Below are 20,019 nucleotides of genomic sequence, written 5' to 3'. Positions count from 1 at the left end.
GACTATCTAAATGACTTTAATAGCTCTATACAATATTTAGAAATTGTTAACTACGGTAAATTGTTTTGTTTTGATTCTCTTTACCTAATTGATTCTTTTTTTTTTTTTCCTAACACATTTACCGATTTCTTCATTAACTATTTTAATCTAATTTATATTCATTTATACTTATTTTCAATATTGATATATTAAATTTCATAATTTTTAATTATTCACAATTTTTTTTTGTTTTGTCTTGTCAACAACAACATGCATTATTCATTGTATCATGTTTGAACTCGAGTGATAACCCATCCACAACACTAGCAATTAATACTAATACACATAATTAGACTATATGTCTTGATTAATCACAAAACAGTTTCTATTTTTTTGTTATCATTATGCAGACAAACTATTTTGTAAACTCTTGCTTAAAAATTTTAATTTTTAAACATTCAACTATATTCTTAGATTATATTAACTAAAAATTATTTAAACATTAACTATATGTTTTTGTTTCGCCTATCGCATAAAGAATCCTTGGCACGGCTCTGTGTGTGTCGATCGGTTTGGATGATTCACATCTCGCAAACCAAAAACCGCCGTTTGAAGTTAGACAGGGAGTTTATCGAACATTGCCTCAAAGCATCCATAATCTTCTAGAGCTCTTCGAACATTGGCTCTCACCAAATCTCACTCAGAAGTTCCCGGTTTTAGGTCTTGACTCGTGAAGTCAATGACCGGGAGCTGAAGTGTAAGAGTGGTTTCCAAACTCATTATTGTTGTTGTCTCTCAAAACCTGTGATCTTTGTGTTCATATATAAGCTTTTCAAGGCTACTAGGGATGGATATTAAGCATTATCAAATAGCAAATATGTTGAGATTGAGTTCTTGATTAAACCTGCAACAAAGGAGAAAGCTTTAGTGAGAAGAAGAAGAAGAACAGAGCAAAGAGAAGAAGCTAGCGAAGAAGAGAAGTTGTCGTGAAAGAGGTCAACGACAACAATAGAACAAGTCAACAAGGTAGAAGAAGTTGGACTTGTTGTTTTGTAATAATAAAAGGGATTGGGCTAATTGTTTAGTTAGGCCCAAACATGTGTTAGTGTTGTTGTTAGCTTGTCCAACTAATAGTTGTTGGAGTTTGCTTATGATTTTAGCTAGAGTAGAGTGGAGTTGTTGTTGTGTAAGGTTTAGTAGTTCTTTGCTTGTAAGCTTGGTTCTAGTCTTAGGGTAATGATGACTAGAAGTATGGTCTCGAGTCTAAGTGAGTGTAATGTAGCAAGTGGAGAAAAAACCACTATATGTATGTGTGTGTGTCTTGTAAGAAAAGTATCTAAGCAATTATCAATGTAGAAGATTAAAGTAAATGTGTTCTTGTTTTCTCTCTAGAACAAGTGAACACAAATGAGAAAGAAAGAGTAAAATATAGAGAGATCGTGAGAAAGGTGAGGCCGAGAGGGAGAAGATGTCAGTCTAAGACAGAGACTGAAGAAAAGAAGAAGGGTGTAAGACACAGCACAAAAGGCTGTAAGAAGAGGAAGAGATGATGCAGCCCGAGATGCTGCTGAAGGAGAAAAAAAAAAGAAAGAAGAGAAAAGGAGAGCAAAACCAGAGAGACTATGTCGGAGAAGAAGAGAAGGAAAGAGATGTGGTGACAAGGGCACCACCAACCTACACAAACTATTTCACACCGTACCTTAGAGAAGGAGGGCTTCAGGTGCATCCAAGGAGACAAGGAGATCTTCTGGAAGAAGCAATGAAGACAACGGTGTGGAGATGGTGTTGTGAAAGGTGATGAATTCAATCCTTCTTCGATATTGTATTGGTGAAGCTTGAAGATGCTTGTTGAGGCTGAGAATCCGAAGGGGTTCCTAAGCTGAAACGAGAAGGAGAAAGAGAAGCCAAGGTTAGAATGACCAAAGTGGAGGTGAAGGATCAAACAAACCAAGTCCGAGAAAGCGGAGGTTGATGATTCAAGAGCCTAACATGCTAAGGTTAGAGAAAAAACCGAGGTGCAGATTTGAGGAACCAAACGACCAATGCTAAAGCTAAGGTGATGACTTGAGGAGAAGCCAACCATACTACGGTAGTGAAAGCCGAGGTGGTGGTTCAAGTCAGAGAAAAAGTGTCCTAAAGCTAAAGCCAAAGGTGATGGTTCTGAGAATCGAAAAAAAAAAAAAAAAAAAAAGGAGAAGAAAGAGGCTGGTGATCACAGTGACACCAAGCAAGAGAGAAAAGATGCTCACCTAAAGAGAAAGGGAGCAGCCGGTTGCAATGTCAGCCGAGCAAGAGACGTGACGGAGCTCACGGTAAAGGAAATCAGAGGAAGAGAGCGAAGAAAATCTGTCAAAAAGATGACAAAAAAATTCGCAAAGTAAAGAAACTGGATCCATGGGGATCCAGCTTAAGAGGGATAAGAAGAGCCAACTTACCAAAGTGGTGGTTGAAGACGGCGGCAGAGACTTTCATCGTGACGGTGACTGGTGATCGATGAGAGTTGTGACCTCTAGCTGTCGTTGGAGAAGCTTTGCACCACGATAGAGAAAGAAGCTCGAATAAAAGGAATAGAAGCAAGAAGGAGATGCTCGCCGAAGAAGAGAAGAGAGGCGATCTATCGAAGAAGAAGAAGAAGGAGACCAATGCTAGCCCTATTATACCGGAAACTGAAACAGTTACGACTATAATAGACTGTGCTACTGAGGAGAAAAAAAACAAGGCGGTAGCTGTAGAGAAGATTGTGGAGGAGACTGAAGGGTGGGTCACTCCAAAGTCGGGAGGAAGAAGCAGCCCGGGAAAGAAAAAGGATGGATTACGATTTGGGGAAGTCTCTCTCCTAACCAATACATACTCTGTTTTGGATCTGGAAGGAGAAGAAACAGAGATAGACAAAACAGAGGACCTTGTGGGAAAGAATTCTGTGACTAATCCCATAACTTCAGCGAATATAGTCAATGTGTCTACTCAAAAACAAGGTGCAGCTGCAAAGAGTCGTTCTCAAAAGGAGGGATCTTTGCGACCATCTTTGCCGAGGGAATCGAAAACAGCCCATAAAACACTATCTCACCTTCAAGCTCCATCGACTAGAGACTCCTCTAGAGATCAGAGTAAGAGGATTCCCCCCAAGCACTCTTAAATGTCGGGTTTCTTATGGAATGTTCGTGGCCTCAACAAAACTTCAAAACATTCCGTAATAAAAAAGTGGGTTGATGGTAATAATTTTCAGTTTGGTTGCTTGTTGGAAACGAGAGTTAGGGAGGGGAAGGCGCAGAGGTTGGGGCACCATTTATTTCGAGACTGGTCCATTTTAACAAACTATGAGTATAATGCAAGAGGTCGCATATGGGTATTATGGCAGCATAATGTGAGACTAAGTCCTTTTTATAAGAGTGATCAAGTAATTACTTGTTCGGTGAAGTTGGAGAACCAAGAGGAGGAGTTCTTCGCCTCATTTGTGTATGCTTCGAATCAAGTTGAGGAAAGAAGAGTATTATGGCAGGAACTAAGAGATTATGCAGATTCACCTATTATTCACCATAAGCCTTGGTTAATTATTGGTGATTTTAACGTGACACTAGACATGGCAGAACATTCTAAAGTGGATAATAACCCGCTGGTCACATTGGGGATGAGGGACTTTCAGGCGTTGGTGAATTATTGCTCAATATCCGATATGGCATCTCATGGCCCTTTGTACACTTGGTGTAACAAGCGAGAAAATGATCTAATTTTGAAGAAATTGGATAGAGTATTAATGAATGATGCATGGTTAAGAGCATTTCCGCAAGCGTATAATGTATTCGAAGCAGGAGGTTGCTCGGATCATTTACGGGGTCGGATAATGCAAATCGGGGAAGTAAGTAGGGTTACTCGCCGCCGAAAACCATTCAAATTCGTAAATGTACTCACAGAGATGCCCGAATTTTTACCAATGGTGGAGAATCATTGGAAAGAGTCCGAAGAACTTTTTTTGTCTACATCAACTCTGTTTCGGTTTTCCAAGAAACTAAAAGGACTCAAACCGAAGCTGCGGATTCTTGCAAAAGAACGGGTCGGAGATTTGGTAAAAAAGGCAAAGGAGGCATATGACATTCTCTGTCAAAAGCAGCAAGCAAACTTGATGAATCCAAGCACCATTTTGATGGAAGAAGAAAATGAGGCTTACAAAAGATGGGAACTAGTGGCAGGACTTGAAGAGAAGTATCTCAAGCAGAAATCTAAGCTACATTGGCTAAATGTGGGTGACCAGAACAACAAAATGTTTCATAGAGCAGCTGTCATATGGGAAGCAACAAACAGTATAAAGGAAGTTCTATGTCCGGATGGTCGGGTCCTTATACTTGAAGACGACATAAAAGCTGAGGCTGAAAATCATTTTCGGGAATTCTTGCAACACGTCCCACACGATTTTGAAGGAACAACTGTTGAGGAGCTTCAACATCTATTGCATTTCCGCTGTTCTGATTTGGATCACCAAAACCTCACCCGTATTATATCAGGGGAAGAAATCAAGAAGGTTTTGTTCTCAATGCCGAATGACAAATCTCCTGGCCCGGACGGTTATACCTCGGAATTTTATAAAGCAGCTTGGGAGCTGATCGGTACAGAATTTATCTTGGCGGTCCAATCTTTTTTTGCAAAAGGATTCTTACCAAAGGGAATTAATTCTACCATTCTAGCACTCATTCCTAAAAAGAAAGGTGCTAAGGAGATGAAGGATTTTAGGCCTATTTCTTGCTGTAATGTACTATACAAAGTGATCTCCAAAATCATTGCAAACCGGCTCAAGGTTGTTCTACCACGGTTTATTGCTGCGAACCAATCGGCATTTGTCCAAGACCGCCTTTTGATTGAAAATGTGCTTCTTGCCACAGAACTGGTCAAAGACTACCATAATGGACTCCATTTCTTCTCGTTGTGCCATAAAGATCGACATTTCAAAAGCCTTTGATTCTGTTCAATGGTCATTTTTGAGTAAGGTCCTCTCAGCTCTAAACTTCCCGCCAACGTTTATTCATTGGATTATGCTTTGTGTTTCTACGGCTTCTTTCTCGGTTCAAGTTAATGGAGAATTAGCAGGATATTTTAGAAGTTCTCGAGGTTTAAGACAAGGCTGTTCGCTTTCACCATACCTATTTGTAATCAGTATGGATGTGCTTTCAAAACTGCTTGATAGAGCCGCAGAAGAAAAAAAATTTGGATACCACCCACGGTGTAAAAAGTTGGGCCTCACTCACTTGAGTTTTGCGGATGATCTTATGGTTTTATCGGATGGACAGGTTCGCTCTGTTGAAGGCATCGTTAAGGTTTTTGGTGACTTCGCTAAATGCTCGGGATTGAAAATAAGTATGGAAAAGTCTACTCTTTACTTGGCAGGCAGCACGGTTGCACCTACTGGTCAGATTGCATCACGCTTCCCTTTTGAAATAGGTCATCTCCCGGTCCGTTATCTTGGACTTCCATTAGTCACGAAGAGGCTTTCAGCTGCAGATTATAGACCATTAGTTGAACAAATCCGGAAGAGAATAGAGTCGTGGACCTCACGTTTCCTCTCTTTTGCAGGACGACTGAATCTAATCTCCTCAATCCTATGGAGCATCTGCAATTTTTGGTTAGCAGCCTATCGACTACCAAACGCATGTATCCGGGAAGTTGAAAAACTCTGTTCTGCTTTTCTTTGGTCGGGAACTGATCTAAATTCACATAAAGCTAAGATTTCATGGGAACAAGTTTGCAGGCCAAAACAGGAAGGTGGTTTGGGACTGCGATCACTCAAAGAGGCTTACACCGTTTGTTGTTTAAAGCTCATCTGGCGTATAGTCTCGCACAGCAATTCTCTATGGGTTAACTGGATTCAGACATTCATACTCAAGCAGGATTCTCTATGGTCGCTTACCAATGGTACCATAGTGGGTTCATGGATATGGAGAAAGCTTCTCAAATACAGAACTATGGCAAAACCTTTTTGTCGAGTAGAAGTATGTAATGGGGAGAAAACTTTTTTCTGGTATGATAATTGGTCATCAATGGGCAGTCTACTGGAAAATGTAGGATCTCGGGGCTTTATCGACATGGGAATAAGCAAGAAAAGCTCTCTGGCGAATGTTTGGACAAACCATAGACGGCGTAGACACCGCACATGCCTTTTAAACATCATTGAAGATGAATTGCACCTGCAACGTCAACAAAGGAATGGAAATGAGGATCGATTTCTTTGGAGGGGAAAAAGGGACACATTCAGGCCAAAGTTCTCAACAAAGGATACTTGGAACCATATTCGAACAACAGCCACCACAGTCTCGTGGCATCGAGGAGTTTGGTTTGCACACGCAACACCAAAATATTCATTCTGCATGTGGTTGGCAGCCCACAATAGACTTTCAACGGGGGATCGTATGATTAAATGGAACCACGGAGCTCCGGGAAATTGCATCCTCTGTCAGCACCATTTGGAGACTCGAGATCACCTTTATTTCTCATGTCAGTACGGTTCAAAAATCTGGGCAGCCCTAGCAAAGGGGCTTCTAAAAGCAAGGTACACAACAGACTGGTCACTCATTCTCGACTACATTTCAAACCAACGACTTGAACGCGTAGAAGGATTCCTTATTCGATACGTTCTTCAAGTCGCTGTCTACATGATATGGAAGGAAAGGAATGGGAGACGACATGGGGAGAGCCCGCACTCGGAAGAATGCCTAATTGCATGGATTGATAAGCAAGTAAGGAATCGGATCTCGGCGATTCGCATCAAAGGTGACATGCGATTCGAAGCAGCCTACCAAACTTGGATCAAAGCTAAACCTTAAGGGTTTTTTTTTTTTAAAATTTCTGTTCACTCAACTTTTCTCTTTAAGCAAACCGTTGCACAAGTTGTAAAACCGTTTATTTTTTCTTTTGAATATAATTTAACATTAGATTCAAAAAAAAAAAAAAAAAGCCCTAAAATTGAAATTGGGGATTTAATCGAAGAACTCAAGAGGGAGTGTTGAGATTGAGTTCTTGATTAAACCTGCAACAAAGGAGAAAGCTTTAGTGAGAAGAAGAAGAAGAACAGAGCAAAGAGAAGAAGCTAGCGAAGAAGAGAAGTTGTCGTGAAAGAGGTCAACGACAACAATAGAACAAGTCAACAAGGTAGAAGAAGTTGGACTTGTTGTTTTGTAATAATAAAAGGGATTGGGCTAATTGTTTAGTTAGGCCCAAACATGTGTTAGTGTTGTTGTTAGCTTGTCCAACTAATAGTTGTTGGAGTTTGCTTATGATTTTAGCTAGAGTAGAGTGGAGTTGTTGTTGTGTAAGGTTTAGTAGTTCTTTGCTTGTAAGCTTGGTTCTAGTCTTAGGGCAATGATGACTAGAAGTATGGTCTCGAGTCTAAGTGAGTGTAGTGTAGCAAGTGGAGAAAAAACCACTATATGTATGTGTGTGTGTCTTGTAAGAAAAGTATCCAAGCAATTATCAATGTAGAAGATTAAAGTAAATGTGTTCTTGTTTTCTCTCTAGAACAAGTGAACACAAATGAGAAAGAAAGAGTAAAATATAGAGAGATCGTGAGAATTACAACAAAATACCACAAATTTCAAAGTCCTATTGTATATTTGTTTTGCTAGAAACACTTAAATTATGTAACTAATAATACAGAAAGACCATAATTTGGCAGTCTTATCATAGATTTGTTACGTTTGTATTTGTAATATAGAACGACCATTATTTGCATGTATAAGACATAGGTTATATTACAAGTATCTATACTAGTATTTTTGCAACACTTTGGTGACGGATGGGTAAAAATGCTTCTGGGTTAATCGGATATCCGACCCGTTTTCTAAAATCTTTCACAAAAAATTTGTTGGGTCGGGTTATATTTAACTCAACTCATACACCGGATATTCCATATTTAACAATTTAGATATTTAGAAAATTTGATTAAGATTTAGAATTATGATTCTCCTATCATTTTTGTTTTATTTGTTTTTATCTGTTTTGAATCATCATATAATACATAAATTAAAAAAAAAAATCAATTTTTTTTCTACATATACTGTGATTCGAAATTTTTTAAAACGAACATATATTATCAAATTGACGAAAATGTGTGTTCAACGTTCTACATCGATTAAAATATTTAGACAATGATTCAGAATCATATCATAAATAAGATCAACATTAATAAAATAAATGAGTTTTTTGGCGGGACGGGTTTGGCGGGATGGGTTTTTGAATCAACAATAATAAAAAGATTAAAATATCATTAATCCGCCGCTTCAATATGGATTAAATCCTTATTTTTTTAATACCACCAATATTAGACATATTAAATCAGTCTCATTTAGAAAAGATTGTATAAAACCAAAAATTGTCCCGTGGTATAATTTTACTTAATAACAATATTTATAAAATTTTAAATATCATTAACATGCCGCTATAATACATATTAAATCTTCAGTTTATTAAAATATAAATGTCTTAGAGAATGATATGATTTGTAAACTTTTATATATAATTAATAATCATTAAATTTAAAATAAAAATAAATCATGGGACGGGTTAAGAAATTACGGAAGGAGTTATATTTCGGAAAGAATTTATATGGCGGACGAATTTGAATCAATATTTATATACCGCTTTAATACGGGTTAAATCCTCAATTTATTAATAATTGTCTCGTGGACTCGTGGTATATCGTTACTTAATAACAATTGTAAACTATAATATAAATAAATATGTTATAAAGAGATACAATTTACAAAATATTTTTATACTAACTTTAAAATTAAATCAACCCGCGGTACAGGTTAAAATCTAGTAGTGAGTATACCACAATGTAATTGTCAATTAAAGATATTAAACATCACAAACTTAATCTTCACAGCGAAATTTATCTTAATATTTTGATGGAGATGGGTTTACATGGAAAGTTGGTAACAGGCAAAGTTACTAACAGCAAATTAAACAAGTTTATTTCTTAATCTTATTTTTAACAGCAAATTAAACCAGTTTATTTCTTAATTTTATTTTTGAGGAAAGACGTTATTTTTTTTTTAATTCTCAAAGGCCACAGTAAGTCCTGAGAGCAGATAGACCTCTCCTTCCAGGTCCCTCAGTTGTATACTGAAAGTATGCCTCAAAATCAACAGGCTTATACAAGCGAGGATGCTCGGCGTCAATCATTTCTTCTGGTGCATATATCAAATCCTCTGTTTTCGGAACAGAGAACAATCCAGCTGAGAATCTTGTGTTCGTTCCCATCCTCATCACTCGGTGAACACCGGTAAGCACCCGACCATTCAGAAGTACCTGAAAACATGTTTTACATTGAAAACAGTCGTAGAAGTTACTGTGTTTAAGAGGAAATTTGGTTTAAACTTACGTGTAGCATCGCTCCACCAAGAACGATGAATGAAGAATCTTGTGAAGGATTGGCTTTGATCCAATGCTTATCGTCTTTAGTTTTCACCTCGATTCCGTCTTTTACATCGTTCTGACAAAGTATGGTGAGCATGTTTCTGTCTGTATGAGCCTCCATGCCTAACTCCTCCTCTGTTTCTTCAACTCCTTGGTATTTCATCAATCTTACAAGACATTTCGTCGAATTCAGATGTTCATTGATGTAGCTTTCATCGAGCCCGAAGCTTTCCATTATCATTCTTCGGGTCATGAAGTCCAGTTCTGATACTTTCTCCGCGAATGACATAACCGCCTCGCTGCAGAAACAAGAGAAATTTTAGAGTTTGATATATTTCCCATCCAAATTTTTTAAAACCAAAATCAAATACCTGAAACTGTTGTTGCCTTGGGGCCAAAGCTTATGAGTAAATGCGTTGACTATATCTGGATTTTCTGCAAAATCAATGCCCATGACTTCAAACAAAGGTAAGGTTGGAATTTGACCTACATATCCTCTGTATTTTCTATTTGAGAGAACTCTCTGTTTGGTTTCTAAAGGTAGTTGGAAAACCTCGTTAGAAGCATCGAAAACCGCCTTTCGAAGTTCGAGAGGGACTTTATCGAATAAGGCCTCAAAGCATCCATACTCTTCCAAAGCTCTCCGGACATCGCCTCTCACTGAGTCCCATTGGACAGTTCCTGGTTTTAGGTCTCGACTTGTGAAATCGATAACCGGGAGCTGAAGAGCAAGAGTGGTTTCCAAACTCACCATTTTCTCTTTTCGAAACTTGTTCTGTTTTAGATGTCTCTCTATGTGTTCTTATCTAACATTTTGAAGACCACTAGAATATAAACTTTTCGAGACCACTAGAGTTTGATACTTAATAATATTATCATATATGTAAAATATATATATACATATATATAGATATATATTATCATAATTTTGATTTTCGAGGATCTCATTATATATTTATGGTTTGACAACAATCTTTTTAAGGGGGTGTAGTTAAAATCAAATTTTAAAGGTTTAGATTTGAAATTTGATATCATTTAAGAATCTAGTGGATTTCAAATCTCTTGAGTATAATTTAGATTTTGATTCGAATAATTTATTTATGAAACTCCAAAGAGATTTTATTTCAAATGGCTAAATATACAAATTTTAAGAGTTTATTTTAGTTTTGAATAACAATGAATTTTTAATGAAGTATTTAAATTTTTAGTTGAATAACATCATACTTTAAATTTAAAATGATTTATAAATATAAGATCCTATAAAACCAGATTTCAAAGCATGAATTGAAATCATTTATGGAATAACATTGGATTAGTGTTGGATTGCAATTCTATTAATCCTTGTAATATAGGAAAAATGTAGGTTAGGACTACTTAGCACTACTTAGCACTCTTATTGTTGTAATACGCAACTTCAAAACGGTTTGATTGGATCAAATTGTTGAAAATGATTTATACTTTTTATCCTATCTTAATGATAATGAAACGTTGTACGGAGAGATCACCAACTTCAATCGTTTAATTGGATCAAATTGATGAAAACGATTTGAATTTTTATCATTTGTTATTGAAAATGATACTTTGTACGTAGAGAACCAATCATGTAACACTTGGATTTATAAAACATTATCACTTTGATTAGAGAGATAATATTCGGATTTGCAAAAGATTATCACTTTGATCAATGAGATAACTAACATTCAGATTATCACTTTAAAAAGGCAGAATTATGATTCATGACGGAGCAATTTATTTATAGCTACTTTGCTATCCAAACCAAAAATCCAAACTTGAACGGACACCTAATTTCTTTCCCAAAATTTCAAACGAGTTTAGATTCTAATTTCTTTTGGGATATATAAATCATTTTCATTGTTTTGACATTATTTTTAAGTAATCTGTTTTAAATAAACATTTAAGAGTTGTGGTTTGAGTCCAAGAAAAACACAATACTACTGCCATGCAGAAAACAATCGAGGCCGCCTATAAAATATTTTTTCTTCTAATATTTTTGTAAAACTATAAATGCCAACAAAAAAATATATGGAAATTTTCTTTCATTTTTGTTTGGCATTTGTATTTACAAAAACTCATGCCTAAATTCATTTTTGTTTGGCAGTGTTCTTATTAAGTTGCAGTCGTTACCAATCGGACCCAAAATAATTTGTAAACGTAAACACGGTATTATAAACGTAAACATGGTAAACGCGAACACAAGTTCAGAAAACAATTGAAGCCGCCAAATCCGGCATACAAAAGCATCGTTAACTTGAGTCCACATGAGATGAGTGAACATCGAAGTATTTTCTTTGTTCGTGACATAGTCCATTTTAAGACCTTCAAGAAGAGGGAACGCATCGCACATGCATATGACTAGTGTAGCTAAGGCTTCTCATTTACATTCTTCTTCTTGGTCTCCGTCGATACACCATGCCTTCAAGGCTTCAAGGCTTCACCGATTTATTTGGAAACCAAACGCCACGTGGGCGTGTTCGGTTTCAGATCTTGGCTCGCGAGATCAAGAATTAGAACCTTCGAAATCCAGAATGATTTCATTATGGTTGTGTCTTTGATCTTTTTGGGTTATTTAACGTGAGGAAAAAAAAATTAACGTGAGATATCTATATAAAATTAGTTTTCAGAAAATATGTGTGATATATAACCAATGATTATGACTACATGAGTAAAATGTTTTGTTTATACTCTGAACGGCTCGTTGAATATTTAAGGCCAAAGATATCCCTTTGAAACATTGTCTTCTAGTGATTAGTGAACATCCAATATCTATTTCCATCTCAAAGTCCATGTTGTCCACAATAAAATGAGGTTATATATACGTTTGTAGCTCACTGGCTCTTCCAATGGGACTTCACCTCAAAGTCATGAGTTCGAATCTCGATGTTGGGGAGAAAACTAGTATTACTTGCTCTAATTCCAGTCCGAGACCGAGAGGATTATGGACCAAAAGCCCCTAACCTCTTAGTACATATATATGATCCATTAGTTGTATCACATAACGTTAAGACCCATCAAAATCTTGATAAGAACAGACGAAAAGTGTCTCCATGACTCCATGCAAGAATATTTAAGCACTAGACGAGTATGGGATCGATGTTTGATCATATATATATAGATTACTTTACTAAAAAAAAGTTTAAAAACTTTTTCATCTTATGTTATTGAACTTTGATTTTGCAAGTAGAGAACCAAATAAGATACACATTCAATAAAACATTGTCAACCTGATCAATCTTTTTTTTTTTTTTAACCTGATCAATCTTATGACAGTAGAGATGCTTTTTAGATACCACAATATGCTTTGAGAGTCGACTTCGCTTCACGCCCTTCTTTGGTTGCGTAGAAGTTTATGAGAGCTATGTTATCGAATGACTTATACATAAGTGGGTGTTTGTCGTCCACAAGCTCCTCAGGGATCGAAACCAAGTCCGTAAGAAACGAGAAAAGACCTAAAGTATACCTTGTCTTGTCTCCTTCCATTGTCACTCTATGTTCACAAGAACGTATCCTGTCATTGCTCCAACCCTAACCATATATATATCCATGATAAACTTCACGATCATAAAGAAATCAAGAATTCACATAAACTTACATGGTTTCTATCTCAAACGCAATTTACAGATCTGCGTTTATACGATAACAAACTTTTTATCAATTTTGAAATATAAAACTTTAGGCATATTAACTGCAAACGCCAAATACAACGTTTTCATTCCTAATTAATAAAAAATACTGCTGGTTTATATAATAACAAAAGAGTTCTATAAAATATTTTTGCGTATGGCTTACGTTTAATATTTTGCCTACGCTGTCTAATTAATTAAGGTTGTGAGTTCCTTCAGAAAAATACATACAATATATAAATGTAAATGAAAACACAAACAAACGATTAAAAACAAACAAACATTATAATGACTTTTCGCAAAATGTAAACGTATTGTGTCAGCATATTTTTTTATAATTAACAAATTTATCTTATATAAATGCAAACAACTTACTCATATTTCGTTTGACTTACCATAGAGATGTCACCGGCCATGACGACGTATGACTTGGGTGGGAGATGAAGGGAAATCCATTCACCGTCTTTTGATTTCACCTCTAAACCATTTACATCGTTTTGGTGAAGTATCGATAAAAAGGTCTTATCGGTGTGCTGAGGAAAAGCTGGCATCGAGAGAGATTCTGGTGGAGACAAGTACTTGAGGAATTTGAGTAGGTAAGTCTTTGATCCGACGTGCGATTCGTAATGTTTCTCAACACCGTAGTTCTCAAATATCATCCTCACCACTAGTCGGTCTAATTCCGCAACCGCGTTTGAGAAAGTGTGCACGGTGTTGCTGCAAAGGTAAGATCAAGCAAATAAAACTACATAGTTAGGGTTTCAAAACCGAGCAATCTATTGAAAAATACTTATTCTCTGTCATAACGAAAAAAGTCGAAATTTGAAGGGAAAATGCCTAAAGTGTGAGAAATATGAGTTATTTACTGTTTGTTGCGGCTTGTTGTATCTTTGGTTCATATCTTTTATATATTGCTTTAGTTCTTGGCTTCATTTGATATAAAAACTAATTGTAATCGACATGAGACATACCAAAACCGATCGTTTCCCTGAGGCCACATGAGATGAGTGAATCTCTGAGCATCTTCTTTGTTGGTAACATAGTCAATTCCAAGGCCTTCGTGAAGAGGGATCACAGGCATTTGACCAACGTAGCCATGGTACGGCTTCTCGTTTACGTTCTTCTTCTTTGTCTCCGTTGGGAGATCGAACAGTTCCTCAGCTGCGGCGAAGATGGATTCGTCTAGTTGCTGTGTTACCCCATCGTACACGGCAACAAAACAGCCGTATTCCTCCAAGGCTTCACAAGCTTCTCTGGAAATAGAAAGCCATGTGGATGTGTTTGGTTTCAAATCTTGTTGGCTGGTGAGATCAAGAATAGGAATCTTAGTAGTCTTCAAGATTGAGTCCATATTGGATTCTTTCTTCTATTTTGATCTTCTTGTGTTAATCACTAATCAGCAGCACTTGCTATTTATAGAGAATTTTTATTATACAACAATCCGCTACAAACCGAATCGAAAATTTTCTATCCGAAAACCGAATTGAGTTTTCATATGGTTAATTATTCTTTTCTACATTCGAAAAATCGATCCGGTCTGCAACCAAACCTACTGGTTTACCATTTGATATTTTGATAGCTACTTTTCTTAAAGAAACTATCGGATATGTTAGTTTATAATGTGGTCCAAAGATTCCGATGACGATAAATATTACATTACAGTATTGTCCATATAGATTACGGTGACTTTTTTTTTGATATTTACACTTGAGTTGCATATGAATGAAAAAATTGGAAAAATTGAGTTGAAGAAAAAAAAGGTTGAATAGTATTCAATTCATTCCTCTGTGAAATAGGAGATGAACAAGTTGAACAAATTTTCTTTATTTTTAGTTCATTTTTCCAATTTTTTGAATTGAATGGATTGAACCATTTTTTCAACATATTCATCTCAAATGGTAAAAAATTGGATGAAACTCTTTCAACCTTTTAATTTTAGGCAACCATTGATTCGATAGACTAGTAATATTACTACATATTGTGGTCCATGGATTACCATGACTAGTAATAGGACTAAAGAAATATTTTGTTTTCATTCAAAAACGGATAGTTGAAACCTAAGAAGTAAGATCCCTTCAACATTTGTCTTCTAATGAACATTCAAAATCCATTTTCATCTCAGAGATGATTCCATCATCCACAATAGTCTAAGATTGTATATGTTTAACTTTAGCATAAGAGATTATATATACATATAAGGTATAATCCACCAAAAAGGCAAATTAAAACCCACCAAAATCTTAAAGAAAATGACAAATAAAATGTCTCCTAAAATACCTACATTAGATTTCTCAAGGGAAGATTTGAAACCAGGCACAAAGTATTGGGCATCAACAAGTGAAAACATCAGACAAACACTTGAAGAATATGGATGTTTCATCATAGATCTTAAAGACAAGACACCTTTAGATCTTCTTGATCAAGTCTTTGGTTCTTTGGTCGACTTGTTTGCTCTTCCGACTCAGACCAAAATGAAGAACAAATACGATAAGCCCTTAAATGGCTACGTTGGTCAGATTCCAGCTCTTCCTCTTCATGAAAGTCTTGGCATTGATAATGCCACTTCGTTAGAAGCAACCAGAAGCTTCACCGGCTTGATGTGGCCGCAAGGAAACGAACATTTTAGGTATGTATAAAAGGATCCGATCCATTTATAATCCTCAACTATTGTTTCCGATATTTAAAGTTTTAAACCTTCAACTTTTTTTTTTGTTAGTGAGTGTTTGCACAAGTATGCGGAGTTTGCAGCCAAGCTTGATCAAATGGTGACTCGGATGGTTTTCGAAAGCTATAATGTTGAGAAATACTATGATCCATACATCAAATCAACCACTTACCTTCTCCGTGTGCTGAAGAATCGTGCGCCAAACAATGAAAACCCTACTTTAGGATTTGTTACACATACAGACAAGAGCTTCACAACAATACTTCACCAAGATCAAGTCAATGGTCTAGAAATGGAAACTAGAGAAGGAGAGCGTATTAATATCAATCTATCATCACCTTCGCTCTTCATGGTCGTCGCAGGCGATGCATTGATGGTAAAGTTAGGCTATAAAACAAATTTACAATCGAATAAAATTGACAAACATAAAATGAACTAATTTAAGTGCATATACCTTTAGGCATGGAGCAACGATAGGGTTTGGTCTCCGCAACACCAAGTTCTAGTGAGCGGTGAAACAGACAGATACTCTCTTGGGATGTTTGCATTCAACAATGGAACTCTTCAAGTACCAGAAGAGCTTATTGATCATCAACATCCTCTCATGTATAAGCCCTTTGATCATCTTGGTCTTCTTCGGTTCTACCGTACCGACACAGGTTACAAATCAGAGTGCCCTATCAAAGCCTATTGCGGAATTTGAACCGCTTCTGTTATGGATGTATCCACTATTTAAAGCTTCACAAATGCAAAATGTAATAATCTTAAAAGTGAAAAAAATAACTGTAATCTTACTCAGAAAACATATATACTTGCGTGGTAGGTTACAAAGAAGGACATGATCCATTTCTTGGTTTGTAATCAGACATCAACTAATACACAAAATCGAGTACAAAATCATTCATCATCACTGTGGTTTCCATTGACACCGACTCCAGAAACCATTTCGGATTCAGACATTACTCTCTCGTACTTAACAGAACGAGAAGGGAGAATCCTAAACCGTCCAAAGGATAAAGCTTGTGAAAGCTTGTCATAGTCCCATCTCTGCTGAACAAACACAATGACAGCAAGTAGAATCGCGGTAACAGGTATCGCGATATCTCCAAACTTAGAGAAGAAGTCGAAATTCGGATTAACAAACTCATGTTCTTCTCCGATGAAGTAAGGATCAGGAACAGAGCCAACAGTGTAGTCATAAGCGTGCGGGAAAAGCCTGACAAGTGTGATCCCGAAGTAATATAGCTTCCTTAGTGGCTGCCGGGAATCGATCTGCCACATAACATTAGCAATAACCTGAGGAAGCAAGAAGAAATCTTGAACCAAACCAATATACTCCTCTGTTTCAGTTTGCCACCAATTTGAAGCAGCAGATCCGTAACTTCCAAGAACTAATCTATCTGCTCTTGCGGGATGTCGAATCAGGGTGATTATGTATCCTAGTGCATGCAAGATCAAAGCAATGAGAAGTACACGGCGATCACTTGGAACTTTATGCAGTTCTTGAGGTGTTCGAGTGAGCAATCTGGCACGGGACTTCCAGACTTTCTGACAAAGCCTTAGAGTTAGTAGAAAGCAAACCATCACGAGGAGCTTCACGGTGTAATCAATCACATTGAACCATTGACTTCTCTGTAGATCATATGAAGGTGTTTCATATGTTGTTGCTGAAGCTGCTTTCCTTTTAAAAAGAGCCTCTGCTCTGGTGATCAACGGCAAGCTATAACCGAGAGCTTGAACTCCTAGCATTACAAGGGAAACGAAAGGAAGCGAGTCGGTATTGCTACTGACATAAAAAAGCTGGCTCGTAATGCAACCGATAGAGAATGTAAGCGTGAGAACTCTGAGGATCCCTTCAACGCCTGCACGAGAAAGAATGTCTTCACGTTGCCTTCGGTAAAAGATAGGAGTTGTTTTGAGCTTAACCGTTTTAAAATAGAGAGGATCATCTTCTGGTCTGTTGCTGGATATTGAAACCTTAGCAGTTGGATCAGCCAACCACCGTGATTTGATAGGTGGATAAGAAACCACCACGTCGATCAAACAATCTAGCCCAGCTTCTAGATCAGGACTCTCAAACAAAATTTTCCACGAGGCTCTCACGTCTCGGCATCCGACAAGATACATCCTCCCAACATGCTCATCGTAAAGACCTTCCAAGTAAAGAACAGAGAAGTTACCAAAATTTTCCCCTGTAAGTGAGATTTGAGCTGATACATTGAGAAGAAGCTGTTTCTCAGTGTATTCAGCTTTTGTGCGGTAAGGAGTCGTAGTTGTCTGTTCCGCAATGGAAAAGTTCGAAGTACGCCAGAAAAGTCCGAATAAAGGACCGAGCGAGAGAACATCCATGCCGAAATTAGTCCCTGAGGCCTGCTTGTCGGTAAATGCAGGGGTATGGAAAGTCAAGTCCTCAGCTAGAAGAGAAAGGCTCGAAAGCAAATCATCAGAGTCTTCTAATTTCGGAAAATGCATTACCGACTTCTTGATTATTGTTCCGAAAGAGAACTCTTCATTTTTCTCAAGGATGGCACCAGCATCATCTAACTTCGAGTAACTATAAAACGGATGTGAAGCCGAAGACTGAAAGTAATTCTGCATATCCATAGGCTCCACAAGCTTCTCAAATGACAAAGGGAAGAAAGATGGAGTCAAATTCTTCTCTGTATTTAGGCAGGAGAAAGTTCCTACAAGTATACTTCGCTGCCTTATCGAAAAAGTAGTTGGAATATACAAACAGACACGAGCGTTGCAGCCATCGACTTGGCCTCGCCTGCACCCAATCATACATAACTGCCCGCTAGACGGTTTCCAAATCCCTTCAGCTGTAACAGTCATATTGTCTATCCCTGATCTCAACCCTGAAATGTAAAGATTCTCATTCGGATGAACAGCACGAAAAACCGCCGAGACTTTTGTAACAGCATCTGTTTGAGACCGAGCAGCGGTTTCCTCACAATGTACATTTTGCATATACAACTTCACATCTTTAAAGCTACCATCAGTCGATTTAATATCTCCGTCAGACGCAAACGGACCCAATTTGCTGCAGTACTCATCTGTACCGTTGCATTTCCAGTTAGGTACAACCGTGAGAGGCGCGCGGTTAGTAACTCTTTGAAGAAGATCACAGAACCCTTTCCCTTTGTAGACATTGATACCACTTCCTGAACTCGTAAAAGTATCGTTTTTATAAGGATATGGATCACAAGCCTTTGATACCAAATCATTAGAGACGAAATCGTATCGAACCGATTTACCAAGCTGAGAAAAAAGATGGACCTTGTCGAAAAACTTAAGACTAGGCTTCTGGTTTAGACTAGTAAGCTCTCCTTGAATAACTCTTTTCGTCAATGTGAAGCTTTTCGGATACCGAAGAAGAAGCAGAATCAAATCATCTTGTAAAAGAGGAGGTGTGTCATGTTCCTTAACCCATTTCCATGGATTAGAAGAATCAGATTCATCACGAGAAGGTAACATTGTTTCACCAAGCATACACAAAACTCTTTCATCATCATCATTCTCAACATAAATCCCTTGAAACGAGATCTTAAGCTGAGTATGACTCGGCCATAACTCAAACTCACGGATCCCATAAGATCTTAAGCTTGGTAATTCATTAAACATTGTGATCGCTAGAAGCAAAACACCATTAACGCCAATGTATTTCTTGGTTCTATGAGGAAGATCTAGATCTGTGACTGAGAAAGAAACAAGATTCATAGGCTTCGTCGACGAGTTTCTTAATGTGTTCGTTGAATCAAACGGTAGAATCGGAGAATCACCAGAATCTTGATCCCAATCTCCGTACTTAAAACCAAGTTTCCTCTTTTGAGCCCTAGAGATATCTTCAAGCTTTAACTCAGAAGCTGAAGATAACACTGATTTGCATTTTCTCTTCACTTCATTGATCCGATCGTAGCTAATCTTAGGGGAGGATTCATCTCTGTGTTCGCCGATTGATTCAAAAACAGGTACGGACTCTATCTCCGAGAAGGAAGCAATTACGAGAGAAGAGAAGAACCCAAATGAGAGAAAGATCAAAGGAAGGAGATTTATTACCGTTTTCATAGTGACAAGAACAGTAGAAGCTTTGGTCTGGAGGGGAAAAAAAGACAGGAACTTGCGAGTCGCGACAATTGATTTTTAGGACGATGGAAACTTTGATTAAGGGTACGAAAGAGAGGAAGTTGGGATTGGTTTATGAGTTTCTCTGTAATATTCGATTTGGTGAAGAAGTTACATCACTAGTGACGATGACACAGATCGAGAGAGACGATTACACACTCGAAGCTAAGCATTATTAAGCAGAACAGTGAACAGAGAAAAGTCTTT

General features: G+C 37.3%; 5 protein-coding genes across 6 annotated transcripts; 1 reads left to right on the top strand and 4 right to left on the bottom strand.

Annotated features, from left to right (window-relative positions):
• Positions 1–269: 269 nt before the first annotated feature.
• On the bottom strand, positions 270–3,443 carry LOC110224594. Of its 2 annotated transcripts, XM_021010887.1 has the most exons (3): positions 2,415–3,440; positions 2,229–2,325; positions 1,324–2,118 (listed from the first exon to the last, which is right to left on the bottom strand). In XM_021010887.1, the coding sequence occupies exons 1-3, from the start codon at positions 2,911–2,913 to the stop codon at positions 2,097–2,099; spliced, it is 618 nt and encodes a 205-aa protein (XP_020866546.1). In that variant the 5' UTR covers positions 2,914–3,440; the 3' UTR covers positions 1,324–2,096. The 2 variants fall into 2 exon arrangements, with proteins under 2 accessions (XP_020866547.1, XP_020866546.1); XM_021010888.1 differs by lacking the exons at positions 1,324–2,118; positions 2,229–2,325 and adding an exon at positions 270–883 and having other exon boundaries at positions 2,415–3,443.
• A 5,510-nt stretch (positions 3,444–8,953) lies between these two features.
• Positions 8,954–10,159, bottom strand: LOC110225324 (probable 2-oxoglutarate-dependent dioxygenase AOP1). Its single transcript, XM_021014763.1, has 3 exons — positions 9,753–10,159; positions 9,347–9,680; positions 8,954–9,273 (listed from the first exon to the last, which is right to left on the bottom strand). The coding sequence occupies exons 1-3, from the start codon at positions 10,133–10,135 to the stop codon at positions 9,025–9,027; spliced, it is 966 nt and encodes a 321-aa protein (XP_020870422.1). The 5' UTR covers positions 10,136–10,159; the 3' UTR covers positions 8,954–9,024.
• Positions 10,160–12,675: 2,516 nt separating this feature from the next.
• On the bottom strand, positions 12,676–14,469 carry LOC110225352 (2-oxoglutarate-dependent dioxygenase AOP3). The gene is made up of 3 exons (XM_021014867.1): positions 13,994–14,469; positions 13,418–13,739; positions 12,676–12,924 (listed from the first exon to the last, which is right to left on the bottom strand). Exons 1-3 carry the CDS (start codon positions 14,371–14,373, stop codon positions 12,682–12,684), a joined length of 945 nt encoding a protein of 314 aa, XP_020870526.1. The 5' UTR covers positions 14,374–14,469; the 3' UTR covers positions 12,676–12,681.
• A 742-nt stretch (positions 14,470–15,211) lies between these two features.
• On the top strand, positions 15,212–16,476 carry LOC110224874 (2-oxoglutarate-dependent dioxygenase AOP3). Its single transcript, XM_021012484.1, has 3 exons — positions 15,212–15,648; positions 15,739–16,063; positions 16,148–16,476. The coding sequence occupies exons 1-3, from the start codon at positions 15,272–15,274 to the stop codon at positions 16,388–16,390; spliced, it is 945 nt and encodes a 314-aa protein (XP_020868143.1). The 5' UTR covers positions 15,212–15,271; the 3' UTR covers positions 16,391–16,476.
• LOC9327778 lies at positions 16,452–20,019 on the bottom strand. Its single transcript, XM_002891670.2, has one exon. It carries the CDS (start codon positions 19,753–19,755, stop codon positions 16,585–16,587), a length of 3,171 nt encoding a protein of 1,056 aa, XP_002891716.1. The 5' UTR covers positions 19,756–20,019; the 3' UTR covers positions 16,452–16,584.

This window comes from Arabidopsis lyrata, assembly GCF_000004255.2.
Source record: "Arabidopsis lyrata subsp. lyrata unplaced genomic scaffold ARALYscaffold_1, whole genome shotgun sequence".
Taxonomy (NCBI): Eukaryota; Viridiplantae; Streptophyta; class Magnoliopsida; order Brassicales; family Brassicaceae; genus Arabidopsis; species Arabidopsis lyrata.
The sequence above is the reverse complement of the archived record's forward strand: the minus strand, read 5'-3'. Positions and strand labels throughout refer to the sequence as shown.